This window comes from Perognathus longimembris, chromosome 2 (genome assembly GCF_023159225.1).
Source record: "Perognathus longimembris pacificus isolate PPM17 chromosome 2, ASM2315922v1, whole genome shotgun sequence".
NCBI lineage: Eukaryota > Metazoa > Chordata > Mammalia > Rodentia > Heteromyidae > Perognathus > Perognathus longimembris.
In genome coordinates this window covers 136,023,368-136,039,681 of record NC_063162.1, presented here as the reverse complement: position 1 = coordinate 136,039,681, position 16,314 = coordinate 136,023,368, and the positions used below count along the sequence as shown (strand labels likewise).

Sequence of the window (16,314 nt, the reverse complement as noted above, 5' to 3'; positions counted from 1 at the left end):
CTGGTCCTCACACATTTCACCATAGGCTTAACTATATAAAGTGCCTCATATGTACTTACTAGAGACAACATAATAAAGGCCTAGGTCTAATTTTAAATGTTTTTCTAAGAAACTGGTACCAGCAAATAATATTACAGACCCAATTCCAATTTTATAGAATCCAGCTATTATGGATTATTTTATCTTTTTTTTTTTTTTTTTAATAGTGCCAGTCTTGGGACTTGAACTAAGGCCTGGATGCTGTCCCTGAACTTCTTTGCTCAAGGCTAGTGTTCTATCACTTGAGCCACAGCTCCACTTCCGGCTTTTGTGGCAGTTAGGTGGAGATAAGAGCCTCAGGGAATTTCCTGCCCAAGCTAGCTTTGAACTGTGATCCTCAGATTTCAGCCTCCTGAGTAGCTAAGATTACAGTCATGAGCCACTGGTACCCAGCTTTGTATCTATTTTTACTTTTTTTAGTGGTACTAGGATTAGAACTCAGAGCCCAGACTGCCATTTGGGTCATGCCTCTAACCCTTTTTGCTTTTAGGTTATGTTTTAGATAGGGTCTTCCCTTTTGCCCAGGGTTGGCCTGAACCTTTTTTTTTTTTAATAGTTCAGAGGTCTTTTTTTTTTTTTTTTAACATCTCTTAGGCCATGAATTCATAGGGAATAGGTTCCAATAGTTCAGGCTCCTTTCCATTGGTTCTCACAAAGTGTGCTTCTCTGGGTGGAGCAGGCTGACGCTTCAGTTGAACCCAAGCTCTTTGGCTTCCTTCTTTTTCTGGTCATTTTCCTTTCCAGTGGTTTCAGGAAGCTATCTCAGCTCTTAGAGTGCTTAATATGTTCAATACACATGTTAATCCTCTCGGCAAGGCTCTTACCCTTAACTTGCTTGTTCACAACAATGCCAACAGAATGCTGGGTAACATTGTAGACCCTTCCAGTTTTGCCATGGTAACATTTGTGGGGCATTCCTTTTTGAACAGTACCTATTCCCTTGATGTCTACAATATCACCCTTCTTGTAGATTCTCATGTATGTGGCCAAAGGAACAACTCCATGTTTCCTGAAGGGCCTAGAGAACATGTATTGGGTACCTCTCCTCTTTCCCTTTGTGTTCATCATTTTGGCAAATTACTGAAAGATGGCGGTTCCGGCCAAAAGGTGGCCTGAACCTTTGTCCTCCTATATAGCTGGGATTATAGGCCCATGTCACTACACCCATCTTATTCATTAAAATGAGGTTCATGCTAGTTTCTTCCCCAGGCTGGTTTTGAATCTCAGTCTTTTTGATCTCTGATTCCTAAGTAGCTGGGATTACAGGGTATTCAGTTATCATGGATTTTTAACAAGAGACTTTATAAAAAGTGATAAAGTATACACCCTTAACACATGCTATGTGTGAGTTTCCCGGGCAATGGAGAATAAGGCAGCTCCTTGGACCCTGATATGCTGTACCTGCCCCCAATCTTGTCCATTTTAGTTTATCTAAAGCTGTAAATATTTAATTTCCTTCTAAAAAAGAAGAAAAGCTACGTACCAGCAACAACCTAAAACAGTCTGGGATACCAAGGGATGAGGTGTCCAGTGGGGGTTACAGATGGACAGGCTGATTATTCCATGCAATCAAGAGCAAATTAACAAGATGGGTAGGTTGTTACATGGGGCATAAAAGCAATGACAACTCCTTGTTGGTGGTGGACCTATGATTTCCAAAATGATTCTAACCATCTGCACTAGATTTCACAGGAAACAACCAAATCAAACTGTTAGAAAAAGACTACCGTTACTTTAAAAAAGGGAATAGGGATTAAAATATTCCTAAGCCATCATTACAACTTTTAGAGAAAAGCCATTTCCAAATCAGTGACAAAAGGTTCCTATAAACTTTTAATCTTTAAATGACACAGACTGCCCAATGTTTTCAGAGAGGATTTCTGATCTATATTATATCTCATTTTACTGGACTAATACCAGTACATAAGTTGAAGCCATATTTTATATTAATAATGTCTCTAATTTTAAGTCAATCATATTTTTCATCTTTTTTTTTGCCAGTCCCGGGGCTTGAACTCAGGGCCTGAGCACTGGTCCCTGGCTTCTTTCTGCTCAAGGCTAGGACTCTATTACTTGAGCCACAGCACCACTTCTGGCTTTTACTGTATATGTGGTGCTAAGGAATCAAACCCAGGGCTTCATGTATGCAAGGCAAGCACTCTACCACTAAGCCACATTCCCAGCCTCTATTTTTTTTATCTTAAAAACAAACGTTTAATGAAATATGACATGGTACTCATAAATATGTATAATATTCAAGTGTCAGTTAAAAAGAAAAAGAGAAAAATGCATGAGCCACCAGTGCCCAGCAGTGTGAAATTTTATTTAAAAATATGGTTTAGTCTTTTTAAAGCAAGGTCTCTAATGAAATAAGGGGAAATTCCAGACTCTTTGAGGAGGAGAGATGATTGAAGCATCTGTTTGCACACATTGCTGTCACAGCCCTGCACACAGTAGAGACAAGAAATTCTCTCAGTGTTGACATCACAGTGTAAAGCAAGCTCTGACTAGGATAAATGTAGGCTTACTCTACCTACTGGTATCATGTATATCTATGTATGCAGGACATGCTGGGCGGGAAGACCTGTTTAGGGGCAACTGTAAGTCTAGAATAGCCTAACCAGAATAGTGGAACTTCAACTCTTCACTGTATGCAACAAATAAATGATGGAATCATTTTCTTTTCTGTTTGGTTGTCAAAGCTGAATGGCCATTTGGTTTTGCTTGGGATTTTTTTGTCCTGAAGCTATGGTTTTCTGTTCTTAATATTACCTAACAAGAGATAGTAACCCCTCTGAGCAGCACCTTAATAATAGCAATAAAATTATATTTTAAAAAAAGAAAATAGCTTCATTGAATTTTTATGAAGGCAAGATGGGTTAAAACTGTGGAACTCCAGGTCCATGTTCTGACTTGCTGCACAAAACTCTTTTAACCGCATGGTTGAAAAACAGGTGTGTCCTGCATCCATCCCGATCCCCTTCCTCTCTAATGGATGGAGGAGGCCTTGTGTCTGCTTTGTCCCCCACCTGCCATTCCCTACAGCTGGGCTCTTTTCTTCCCTGTGCCCACATCTGCTGTTTACAGTGCAGCAGTAGTGCAGGTGGTTATTAGAGAACCATGTTTGTTCCATCTGCACCTGAAACAGAGATAGGCTAAAGGAGCAGATTATGAAATCTCTTTGTTAACACAAGAACAAAGGACAGATTTCTATGTGTATCTTTCAATGATGACTTCCAAAAACAAATTCTGTGGAATGGAGAGGCTGCCAGGACAGGGAACAGAGAATTCCATTGCATCTCCTCTACAGAGAAGCAATCACCAAGGGGCTGTCTTAAATCCACCCCTCCCGACAAAGGTATTAGACTATAGCAAGCTATAACTATAGCTGTAAGAAGCTGCAACACATCATCTTCCTTAGGGCTCATTGGGGCATTGGTCTGACTGATTGCAAACAGATTTCAACATCTCTTTACTCCTCCATGCCATAGCGAACCACATTCTCTTTCCTTTGGAGTAAACACTACAGCTACCTCAGCTGCATTCGAGTTTGTTAACAAGCTCTCAAGGGACACCATTACCCTTGCTGCCTTTAGAAACAAGTCCTCATAGCAAAGGGAGCCAGAATGTGCCTCAGAGTTTCCACTATGTACAGGGTTCCTGGGACATTCACACTTCACTGGAATATCCAGGGTGTCTACTGTATGAGGGTTCACATTTTGATGGTCTTTACTGATGGCTTGTTAGGCATAAAATCACAGTGAAGGATTACTAGACTGAAAGGAGGAGGCTTTCCCTATGATTGTGGATTTCAGGAAGTTTGTATGAGTATGCTCTCTTAAAGAAAGATGTGAGACTGAGCCACTATATAAGGAAATTTTTGAAAAGTTTCCATCTCAGGTCACTCAAAGACTCACTTAGTAACTCTGAGGGGACAAATGGTGTGTGTATGTTTCAGTCTTCTCTTTCTTATCATACACTAAGGTCCTGTCTATTGGCCATTTTCTTCATTCTTATTTCTTTTTAGTTTCCAAGGTTTTAACAAGGTATACATGGACTACCTCTTCCTGATCTTAACATCACTTCTCACTATTGTCAATTCTGAATAGACAAATCTTGAAGTGTAATTTCTTTTTTTTTTTTTTAATATGGGAGATCGAATCCAGGACCTCACACATTTTAGACAAGTGCTCTACCATACAGCTACAACCTCAACTCCTTGAAATATAAGTGGCAATAGCTACAATTCCTTAAGTAGTAAGTATGAACTGGAGACTCTTAGAGGGTTTGTTTTTGTTTTTTTTTAATCAGATGTAGGGCTTGAACTCAGGGCCTGGGTTCTGTCCCTGAGCAAGCATTTTTTTCTCAAGGCTAGTGCTCTACCACTTTGAGCCACAGCCCCACTTCTGGTTTTCTGGTTGTTAATTGGCAGTAAGAGTCTCACAGACTTTTCTGCCCAGGCTGGCTCTGAACTGAGATCTGAAGATCTCAGCCTCTTGAGTAGCTAAGATTACAGGCATGAGCCACCAAAGCCCAGTTTGAGAAGTGGTTCACATAGACCACTTCACTGAGTCTGCATTATGAGTACTATTCTTCTAATAATGAGGAAGAAACCAATCCTCAGGTGATTTCCTCAATGGCAACTAATAATAAGTGCTGGTGTTGGATTCAAACCAGAACCTGTGAACCTAGAAGCCCTTTCTCAACCAGCACTGAGTAGAGCCTAATCTAGGATACTATTTGCACAGAAACTCACCAAGCCCCTCTATCTATCCCCCCCTCCCCCTGATCTAAACTTCAGCAGATTTTTATACTTTGGGGAAGGGGACTCCCTCCTTTGAATTTTAAAATATTCACAATTTATATTAAACAATTCAATGGGAACAAACCCTGTGGGAACAGGGTTCTAAAGAGACCCTGCTGAAGAAAAACAGTGAACGATTGGGATGCAGAATCAGCATTTTACTACAGATGCTTGGTCCATTTTCCCATAATGCTATCCAACTTCTGCTGAAGATGTATTACCCTTCAATAAATCTCAAATGTTCACCTCAGCACTTCAAATAAGCACATTATGTATCCTTTTTAGCTTAGAGGATTACCATAAATTTTACTCTACTTTTTGGGCACCATTTGCTTTTTTGGACATTTTTTTTGTAATTATTAATTAAACAAAAAGAAATTTTTTTGGACATTATTACATAAGAATTAAGGGCAAGAAACACATAGTGGATCACACAATGCTTAAACTACAATTGCTACTAACATGGAACTGAGAACTTCTCTGTATCAATTAATTGCATAATTTAGGTTTGATAATCACGAATTTTTGAGTCTGAAATTTCTTCTGATGATTATTTATGGCACTTGATCATAATTATGTGCAATAAAGTCACTAAGGTGGATTTATTGTACAATCTAATATCATTTGCTAGATATTTTACTGACCTCAGTCTCTCTAATGAGAGCATGGTTTCTTTCAGAGCAGAAAATATGTACTGGAATACTCCTCTATCTATGATTTTACTGAGTTTACTCACTATGGGAGACTAATAGTTCTACTGCACATAACAGCAATCCTTCTTACATGTCCAACACTGACCCAAGGATTTCACCTGTAGTAACTTAGCTACTGCCTCACAAGGCAGTTACAGTGATATCCTTCATTACACTGACAGTTTAAATTGCCAAGGTCAACCAGCTAGCAAGTGACACAACTGTTTTAAACACAGGTAGTCTGGCTTATTTTAAAGCCCACTCTTAACAATTAATTAACATGTCTAGGTCTGTTGAGAATAAAATTGTCAAAAATAAAGAGGAGGGGGCTGGGGATATGGCCTAGTGGCGAGAGAGCTTGCCTCCTATACATGAGGCCCTGGGTTCGATTCCCCAGCACCACATATACAGAAAACGGCCAGAAGTGGCACTGTGGCTCAAGTGGCAGATGCTAGCCTTGAGCAAAAAGGAAGCCAGGGACAGTGCTCAGGCCCTGAGTCCAAGGCCCAGGACTGGTGATTGATTGATAAATAAATAAATAAATAAATAAATAAATAAATAAATAAATAAATAAATAAAAGAGGAGGGGCTGGCAAGATCGTCAAGGTCTTTCCATAGTTCTTTAAGTCAGTGTCTCCTAAGTGTGGCTGCAGATTGTGTGGACCTGCAGATATTTATCTCTCACTGCTTATAATTATAGCATCAAACTGCATGCTGAGAGGAGGTTGAATGATGCTAGAAGTGTTTGGCCCTACTCATAGGAGTATATCATTAATAAAGAGCTTATCATTAGCCAATGTAATTAGAAATGTATGACTTAGATGGAGAGCTGTCTTCCTTTCCTAGCTTGTTGATGACTTGGCATTTATAACCTATACACCAAAAGATCGGTGTGATCGTCTTTTTGCCTCTCACTGAGTACTCAAATCTCTCTTTACTTCTGCTCATTTCTCCAGTGGAAAACAATATACCATACCATAGGATAATTTCACTACACAGGAAAATGTGTCTGTATTTGTGAAGGTATTTTTAATGCTGTTTCTTTTCCCCCTCTCCATTTGAGAACTTTGTCATTGGCCTAAGAATGTAGCTCCCAGAACAATTTTTCTTACAAAGTATTTTCCTTACACCTCTTTGCTACAGGGTGGGCCAAATGATCTACATATATTTTTTTTCATTTATTGTGTGTGCAGTTTGGTTTATCATCTTAAGATAGTGGTGCTTCCCATGGTGCTACTTCATCTGTGTACAAAAGACCAATGCATGGTCTGTATTGCTACCAAAACATTTACTGTATATATGTGTATAACATATATATTATGTATATACGTAATGGGTACCAGGCCAGGTTGGTGTTTTTTATTTAGAAGTGTTTCACTTTTCCAAGTTTTCTTATGGTGTTATGCTTGTTTTTGATTTTCATTTTCCTGATTCTGTCTGGTACTTAGAACTGTAGTGTCTTCATCGTTAATTAAAGAAAACTGTCTAAATGGGGAAAAAAAAAAAAGAGGAGGGGCTGGGAATGTGGCCTAGTCGTAGAGTGCTTGCCTAGCATATATGAAGCCCTTGGTTTGATTCCTCAGCACCACACATACAGAAAAGGCCAGAAGTGGTGCTGTGGCTCAAGGGGTAGAGTGCTAGCCTTGAGTAAAAAGAAGCCAGGGACAGCACTCAGGCCCCAAGTCCATGTTTAAAAAAAAAAAAGAGGAATTTCACAAAGATGGTCTTTCCTATCAGTAAGCCATAGAACCAAGCAGGAAACCTACAATTGAGTTTTGCAAACCATTTCTTACTGTACTATCCCATTCTACAGCACCCTTCGATATAAGATACTGGGGGGTTTGATTCCCATAACTATAAAAAAAATTTTTTTAAATGAAACCAACCTATACTATCCTATAGGCTGATGGCATTAGTTCCAACTTTTGGCTAAGGAATAGCATTTCTGCCTAGGGACAGACCTGCAGTGCTCACTGATTTCCCCACCCTTGCCTCCACCTGTTGAGTGCCATGGTGACAGTAGCTCCCTGCTGCATCTCCTGAGAAGCTGCCACTGCAGCCTCTGCCAATGATGCCACGGCCTGAGTGGCCTCTGATGCTTGCGTCGTCTGGATAGTCATCTCACCTCCTTGTAATGTGGCCCAATTTTGTTCCACCTGAGATAGAAAGGACAAGCCAGTTAAAATCGAAGCACAACAGGACTTTTATTTTTTTATTTTTTGTTGGTCATGGAGCTTGAACTCAGGGCCTGGGTGCTGTCCTTGAGCTTTTTTTTAGCTCTCTACCACTTTGAGCCACAGCACCACTTCCAGTTTTCTGGTGGTTAACTGGAGATAAAACTCTCACAGGTTTTTCTGCCCAGGCTGACTTTGAACTGAGATCCTCAGATCTCATCTCAGATCTCAGCCTCCTGGGTAGCTAGTATTACAGATGTGAGCCACCTGCACCAATCAATGTTACATACAATGCAGAGATAGTTTTCAATATGGTATTCTTTGTATAAAAAGAGTGGGGGGTCTTAGAATATACATGTATTCAAATATATATTCCATATACAAATATATATTCAAATTCAAATATATACATATATTTGTTTTCATTTGCATAAATTCAGGAAGGATACACAAAAGAAACCACTGAAAATACTTTTCAGACTAAGTGAGGTGGTATACACTTGTAATTTCAGCATTCAGGAGGCTAAAACAGGAGGGTAGAGGCCAGCAGAGGCTACATAGCGAGACTGTGTTCCAGACAACAAAACAAAAACAAAAACATAAAATACTTTGGAAGACAGCAAGACTTTCCACTGTATACTGTATTTCTATCCTTCCTTCCTCCCTTCCTCCCTTCCTTCCTTCCTTCCTTCCTCCTCCCTCCTTCTCTTTCTTCCTTTGAGATGGGGTCTTACTATGTGGCCTCAAACTCTCAACTTTGAGTCATCTTACCTGACTGCAGTGCACTTTAAGGAAGTTAAATGATAGGCATAAGATCAATGGGGATAAGAGTAAATGGCAGAGGAGAAAAAGGAGGAAATGGAGGAAGAGATTTTTTTTTAGTGCTTGTCTTGGGGTTTGAACTCAGGCCCTAAGCACTGTCCCTGAGCTTCTTTTGCTCAAGGTTAGTGCTCTACCACTTGAGCCACAGCTATACTTCTGGCTTTTTTGGTAGTTTATTGGAGATAAGTGGTCTCACAGCCTGACTTCGAACCATGATCCTCAGATCTCAGCTAGGATTACAGATGTGAGCCACCGGTGCCTGGCTAAGCAAGATTTTTAAATCAGAAGTATGGCAGGTGATAAATTCACTTTTGCATTATTGTCTCTAAATCTATCTCCTGGAATCTGTGCTTTGGTTGTGTTTGTTGCTCTCTTTTCTTATTTGTTAGAAGTCAGTATACCTGGATATCATCATGTCCCAAGTCCCAAGAAGTGAAGATATTCAGATGATACCCTGTTGGCTTCTAGACATTTGTTTGTTAGAGAGATCCACTATGAGAGGCCCCTCAAATCTTGGCTCCGCATACCTTTAGCTATACTGAGTCACTGTGGCCATCCCACATTTTCATACTTCAATGCACGGAATGTACTGCTGCCCTTGGTAGGAATGTAACTTCCATGACCCATCCTTTGCTTTGTTGAGCTCAGGTGCTATTCCTTAAACTGTCTCTGAGGTTTTTTGCTCAAGCCTAGCACTCTTAAAACTTGAGTTACAGTTTCACTTCTGGCTTTTTCCTGATTAACTGGAGATGAGAGACTCAGGGACTTTCCTGCTCAGAGTGGCTTCAAACTACAACCCTTAGATCTCAGCCTCTGGAGCAGCTAAGCTTACAGGGGTGAGCCACTGGTACCCAGCAAAACATACTCTTTTTTGGGGGGGTGCGGGGGGGGGGTCAGTCCTGGGGCCTGAGTTCAGGACCTGGGCATTGTCCCTGGCTTCTTTGTGCTCAAGGCTAGCTCTCTACCACTTGAGCCACAGTGCCACTTCTGGCTGTTTCTGTTTTATGTGGTGCTGAGGAATTGAACCCAGGACTTCATGAATGCAAGGCAAGCACTCTACTGCTAAGCCATATTCCCAGCCCCCAAAACATACTCTTTATTGACATTTTCTTACTTGTTTTTTGAGCCTATTCATATTTCAGCAAAATTGATATGCATTAAAATGTGCCATATGACATTCAAAACTATTATGTTGATAGTTCTATTTAATATTCATGCTTTTAATGTCTGTACGGTGGTGGTAGTTTTTTTGGTTCTTCCAGTATTATCAGATACCACCTTATTGTGATTTTTCTGACACCCAATGCAGTTAACATCACTAGTAATCCTATCATAGAGCAAAATTAATTTTCAAGCAATTTGTAGTCTTGAAATTATCATCAAAATAAAGTTGCATATTTTAAGTTAACATAGTTTACTCCATTTTAAAAACTCTTTCCTTATTCAATTCTAAATGTCTATAAATTTTACTTACTCTTTTTTTAACTTTAAACTGCTTAAGGCAAGAGGATTTTTCTGTTTCTTTTAACTACTCAGATTATTGTATACCAGACTTCTAAAAGGTCTTTCTCATAAAAGTATTAAGGGATAACCAACCCCTGATTGAAAAATGCTGCATTGGAAATGTAAAATTGTAAGTTCCTAACTGTTGAGTTTAGGTTGTAGTACTCTATTGTTTCTAATTGTTACAATTAACATATGTAGCCCAAGCTACTTTCTCTAACTGTCATGGTATATATTAAAAGGGCCCCAATAACATAATGTTAAAGATGTGGAGGGTATTTCTTCTGTATCCTTACTTCGCCCTCACCTGTCCACTCAGATACTTAAGTAGATGCAGGCAGAATCTTTTCTTACCTCTCCATCAGCCACAGCAGAATAATTCACTTGGGCAACAGTGACTGTGGTTGGCAGTTCTGAAGCATCAGCCAATGTGGCTACTGTTGCCCCTGTACCAACCTACCAAAAAACACGAGAAGTGGTAAGTTAGAAGTAGACAGGCCTTCTGCCTCATCTCGGCTTACAAGGAAGAGCTCATTGTAAGTTCAGTGTAGATAATGATTCATATGCTTTGTGATGTGAAATGAGTTTTAAAACTTGGCAAAGCTGGGGCCATGGCTCATACCTGTAATCCTAGCTACTCAGGAGGCTGAGATCTAAGGACAGAAGTTCAAAGCCAGCCCAGGCAGAAAAGTCCCGTGAGACTCTTATCTCCAATAAAACTACTCAAAAAAGCTGGAAGTGGTGCTGTGGCTCAAGTGATAGAGTGCTAGCCTTGAGCACAAAGAAGCTCACGGACAGCACCCAGGCCCTGAGTTCAAGCCTCAGGACCGGCAAACAAACAAACTTATCAGATTAGCCTGAGTTCTAGAATTTTATTTCAACCAAATAAATCAATATTAGAAGAGCTACTGTGTTTTATTATCAGCGTCCAGTGTCAACCAATTTCCACCTCTTTAGTTATTTATTTTTATATTTTATTGTAAAGGTGATATACAGGGGCTACAGTTATGTAAGTCAGGTAATGAGTTGAGAGTTTGAGGCCACATACTGAGACTGCATCTGGGAGGGAGGGAGAGAGGGAGGGAAGAAGGTAGAAAGGAGTACACAATGGAAAATCTTGCTTGCTATCTTTCAAAGAAATGTACTCATTATCCAACTATTCTAACTTGAACTTTAGAAGTTCCCTTTATATCAATAAACTGTGTTTCATCTTAGAAGAGATAATTTAGAAAGAATATTTCCTGGCCACTGATAATGAAAGCAATTTTTAGGTGCTTTATTTGGAAATGTCCAGGAAGGCACATATAGCTCTGAATTACAAAAAAAAAATAAATAGGTAACTGAATACTGTTCAAAGGCCAGGGATGTGGCTGAGTAGCAGAACACTTGCCTAGCTAGGTCTAGATGCACGAGGCTCTAGGTTTGATCATTAAATAAACAAACACTGCACCATAAAATAAAAAGTTAAAAAAATAGTTTGAAGTTGTCAGCTTTAGATGGGGAGATCCAGGGGAGCATATGAAGTTCAGATAAGAGTCGGCACAATAAAGCCTATTCTAGTCTCAGATGAGATGCTCACTGACCCATCTCCCTGTAACTGTCAAGCTTACTCACCTGGATAAGCGAGACAGTGCCGTCCGGGTTGCTGAAGGTCTGAACCACAGTCTGTGACGGTACGAGATGGGCTATACTGTGTGTGGTGGTGGCCTGTGTTTGTGTTTGCTGATCTTCAAAAGCATACAAAAGATCTTCCCGCCCATGTTGTCTGTAACAGTTTTTAACTATGGTCCGTAGTGCCTGTGTCCATGAAACCTGTGACCAAACGATCAGAAAAGCACGTTAAGCCACAAGAAAAGTTGATATTTAGTCTCACTATTGAATAGTAACCTGTTTATTGATTAGACCTCATACAGAGTAATGCTCACAGGATTATTTTCCCCCAAATAATTTTGAGCCTGATCTAAACTGGGTTCAGCATTTAGGTTTTGGACCCTATTCCATTCTGAGGTTCTCAGATTACCCTTAAATTTCTCATTTAAAAAATGATTACTATTGTAACCCCTTTGTACAATCACATAATAATGATGATGATGATGATGATTACTATGGCCAGAAGTATTATATTAAGATTTAGATGTACAAAGATTTTTTTTTTTTTTTTTTGGCCAGTCCTAGGCTGTGAACTCAGGGCCTGAGCACTGTCCCTGGCTTCTTTATTGCTCAAGGCTAGCACTCTGCCACTTGAGCCACAGCACCACTTCTGGCCATTTTCTGTATATGTGGTGCTGAGGAATCGAACCCAGGGCCTCATGTATACGAGGCAAGCACTCTTGCCACTAGGCCATATTCCCAGCCCCTTATATTAAGATTTATCACTAAACTCCCAAGCAGAATTTAAAAAATGAAATATGTAGAAAAAGGGACATTATCTAGTTTAATCCTGCTTCTCCAAGTTTTGTTATAGCAGATTCACTTGGAGGATTTCTAATTCCATATTTATATTTTTCAATAGTGACATTTCTAAGTCTTCAATTGATTAATATATTTGTTTAGTTTGTTTTTTGCCAGTCCTGGGGCTTGAACTCAAGGCCTGAATACTGTCCCTGGCTTCTTTTTGCTCAAGGCTAGCACTGTACCACTTGAGTCACAGCGCCACTTCTGGCCATTATCTGTATATGTGGTGCTGAGGAATTGAACCCAGGGCTTTATGTATACGAGGCAAGCACTCTTGCCACTAGGCCATATTCCCAGCCCTTGATTAATATTTTCATTTCAAGTTTCTCTAGTTTCTCCAAGCACCTCAAAAAAATGAACAGTGCTCGAAAAGGCAATTATGAAGAAAAAGTATAAAATCAAAACTTATTTCAAGGAATGCAATTTATTACATATTTTTAAACAGTTAAGTACTAAGAAATGATATAAACTGAAGTAATGATATGTAACAAAAAAGTGATAGGCAACTCAGGCCAAGAAAACCCTCACCCTCTGCTTCTGCTCTTCTGTGCGGACATCACTCCGGACATTCGCCCATGGAATGTCTTCAGGCCACCAAATGGGCTTGCAGCTTTCTTTCCCCCAGCCTGGTTTCCCCCGACCTGTGGAGTACTTGAGCATCTCTGGGATAAACGCCCGAAGCTGAGCCTGGAAGAGAAGACCAATCATCAGTACTTATGAAAGTTACCTAAAGATGTGTATGCTTCCTCCCAAACACAAAGATTATGAGACGGAGAGCCTTCCTGAAGGGTCCTAGAAAATCCTAAATGTGATTGCTGTGAACCATTGTTTTCCACAGGTTAATAGAGCTGGCCTGGATGATTGAAAAATATACATGTAAGAGCACCTAAAGCTGCATTTTGTGAACTTTTTCCTTAAAAATAGCAAGAACATCTGCCCCAAAGTTTGATTTCTTCCTCCTGAGATGCTTTTGGCACTAGAGCTTATTGCTCTTCTGCCGTTTTCAAGCATTTAAAGGATCAATGCAAGATGCTTTCAACATTGTTCTAGAGGTGATACTCAAATACAATTAGGTAAGAGAAGAATAACAGGTGAGAAGCATGAGAAATCTTCACTATTGTAGATGAAATGACTGTGCATACAAAAAAAAAAACCCCAAAGAAACAAATAAAAAAGTACTATAAACAACAAAACTCCTTTCCACTTACAAAGGCAAGAAAATTACTCTAAAACTGTTCTAGCAAGTTCCTAGAAAGCCATTCTGCTGTTGGCGAGTCTCATATATAGACTGCCGTAAAATTTGTATGAATTATTTTAGAGACAGAGTCTTTATATATAGCCTAGACTGGCATGAAACTTGCTATGTAGTCCAAGAAATTGTGATCTTCCTGCTTCAGCCCTGAGTGCTGGGATTACAGGTGTGTGTACCACTGTGTCTAGCTCCTCTGTGGTTATAAATATAGTACACTTAGATTTATTTTACAAGTCAAAACCATTAACAAGCAGGTTTTAAATCAGAGTCCACTGCCATACTTCTTTATTTCTTGGCATGGGAACCACAGTCTATATGCTGAGGAAAAAGTTAGTTTACTTTGTGAATATTCTTTAGCATTTATAATTTAAGGCAAGAAAAGCAGCTCACCACGTTATAATCTTTTTTTTTTTTTTTTTTTGGGGGGGGGGGCCAGTCCTGGGCCTTGGACTCAGGGCCTGAGCACTGTCCCTGGCTTCTTCCCGCTCAAGGCTAGCACTCTGCCACTTGAGCCACAGCGCCGCTTCTGGCCGTTTTCTGCATATGTGGTGCTGGGGAATCGAACCTAGGGCCTCGTGTATCCGAGGCAGGCACTCTTGCCACTAGGCTATATCCCCAGCCCCACGTTATAATCTTTGAACTTTCTAGACCTCCTGCTCTCCTTTTAACTTGGTTGTCTGCAATACAGTCAAGGACCTACAACACTACTGAAGGGAGCAGCATTCTTCATTGCCTCTGTAGCACAAAAGATAGGAGAGTTGGGAGGCATGGCTCAAGTGGTAGAGTCTACCTAGCAAGTGTAAAGCCCAAAGTTCAAACCCCATAATTGTCAAAAAAAAAAAAAAAAAAAAGAGGAAGGGCATTCTAAGCAAGGACTAAGGCTCAAGGACTTGTTTATGAGAAGGGGGAAGGAAGGAGAGATAGAAGGAAAGGAAGAGGGAAAGAGGGAGGATACTTATGTAAGCAGAGGAGGAAGATACATATTATGAGAGAAAATAATTACAGCAATGTTTTACTGTAGAGCTTATCTGTCAGATAGTCTTATAATAAATGCACATTTTTATAATACCAGAAGGTAATACAAATGATTACATAGTGGGAAATTGTGAACCCAGATCAGTAATGTTTACCTTCTAAAGATGGGTCTGTTTCACTGTATTTACACTGTTAATTCCTGTGCTCCCCCTGCCACTTCACTTCTCTTCATAAGCTGCCCCCTCACTCCCAGACAGTCTCCTGACCTGACTACAGGATATGATATAACACACTTTGTATATATTTGGCTCTGTGGCATCAAGCAGCAGACTGAACAGAAATGTATCCATTTGCAAAGCCATGCTATCAGCTAGCTCATGAGGTCATTTTAAGAAGCTATTTTAAGAAAGTGCATCTCAAAGTCACTTTCCCTGGTTTTTAAGAGTATATGTCTTTTATGGCCTCATATATACAGAGCAGAAAAGCACTTAATTCTCACACATTTTGTAACTTCATATTAAAAAAAACAGCTTTCTCAAATGAACAAACTGTATGATACCATAGACTCTTTAAAGTTCCCTTTATTTTAATGTCACTAATCATCTCTAGAAAAGATAAAACTTTCCATCCATCCTTAAGGAGTCTGGAGAAAGTAAACTGAGAAGTTGTCTCTAAATTAATAAAATTATATTAAAATTTTATATATAAATATGTAAAATGCACATATACAAATATATAATTGATATAAACTATCAAAATTATAAGCTATATTAATATATATTATAAATATAAACATATAGTTCTCCTATCTGTCACTTATCCTACATATCCTTGCCAGACAGTTTTTCCTTAATGCTACATAGATTCAATTACAAAAATAAAAAAAGCCAGGGGCTGGGAATATGGCCTAGTGGTAAAGTGCTTGCCTTGTATACATGAAGCCCTAGGTTCAATTCCACAGCACCACATATATAGAAAAAGGCTGGAAGTGGCGCTGTGGCTCAAGAGGTAGAGTGCTAACCTTGAGCAAAAAGAAGCAGGGACAGTGCTCAGGCCCTGAGTCCACACCCCAGGACTGGCAACAAAAACAAAACAAATTAAAAAAAAAAAAGGCAAATGCCCTTTAACCCCTAAACTATATCCTTCTACCCAGCTCTAGACCCACCACAATGTAATCTCATGCTACAATCAGTTCCTATTCATTGCCCACAGCAGCCCTAGTCCTGTAGGCAAGTCTCTCTCTGTACAGTCTCGTGAGTTCTTGCTTCTCCATTTTTTTTTCCAATGTCGGTTTCAGGGCTTGAACTCTGGGCCTGGATGCTCTCCCTGAACTCTTTTTGCTCAAGGCTAGAGCTCTACCGCTTTGAACCACAGTGCCACTTCCAGTTTTCTGGTGGTTTATTGGTGATAAGAGTCTCATGGACTTTCCTGCCCAGGCTGAATTTGAACTGTGATCCTCGGATCTTAGCTTCCTGAGTAGCTAGGACTACAAGTGTGAGCCACCCATGCCTGGCTAACTTTTGATTTGTTCCCTTCCTAAACTACTCCTTCCATGTTACTTTTCTGATATCACTATTTTTTTTTTGGGGGGGGGGAGGG

General features: G+C 39.8%; 1 protein-coding gene and 1 pseudogene across 11 annotated transcripts in view; both read right to left on the bottom strand.

Annotated features, from left to right (window-relative positions):
• Nrf1 (nuclear respiratory factor 1) overlaps window positions 1-16,314 on the bottom strand; it is a 109,577-nt gene that overhangs the window by 36,322 nt on the left and 56,941 nt on the right. For 10 of the 11 annotated variants that reach the window (XR_007210109.1, XM_048340215.1, XM_048340206.1 and 7 more), the window contains exons 7-10: window positions 13,017-13,175; window positions 11,649-11,846; window positions 10,389-10,490; window positions 7,534-7,691 (exon numbers count right to left, since the gene is read on the bottom strand). Coding sequence is in view for 10 of the 11 variants with exons in the window: in XM_048340215.1 (XP_048196172.1) it covers window positions 7,534-7,691; window positions 10,389-10,490; window positions 11,649-11,846; window positions 13,017-13,175 (617 nt within the window). In the remaining variant the exon portion in view is untranslated. The remainder of the gene's footprint in view (window positions 1-7,533; window positions 7,692-10,388; window positions 10,491-11,648; window positions 11,847-13,016; window positions 13,176-16,314) is intronic. The other variant, XM_048340210.1, reaches the window with a different exon arrangement.
• LOC125347127 lies at window positions 625-1,148 on the bottom strand (annotated as a pseudogene).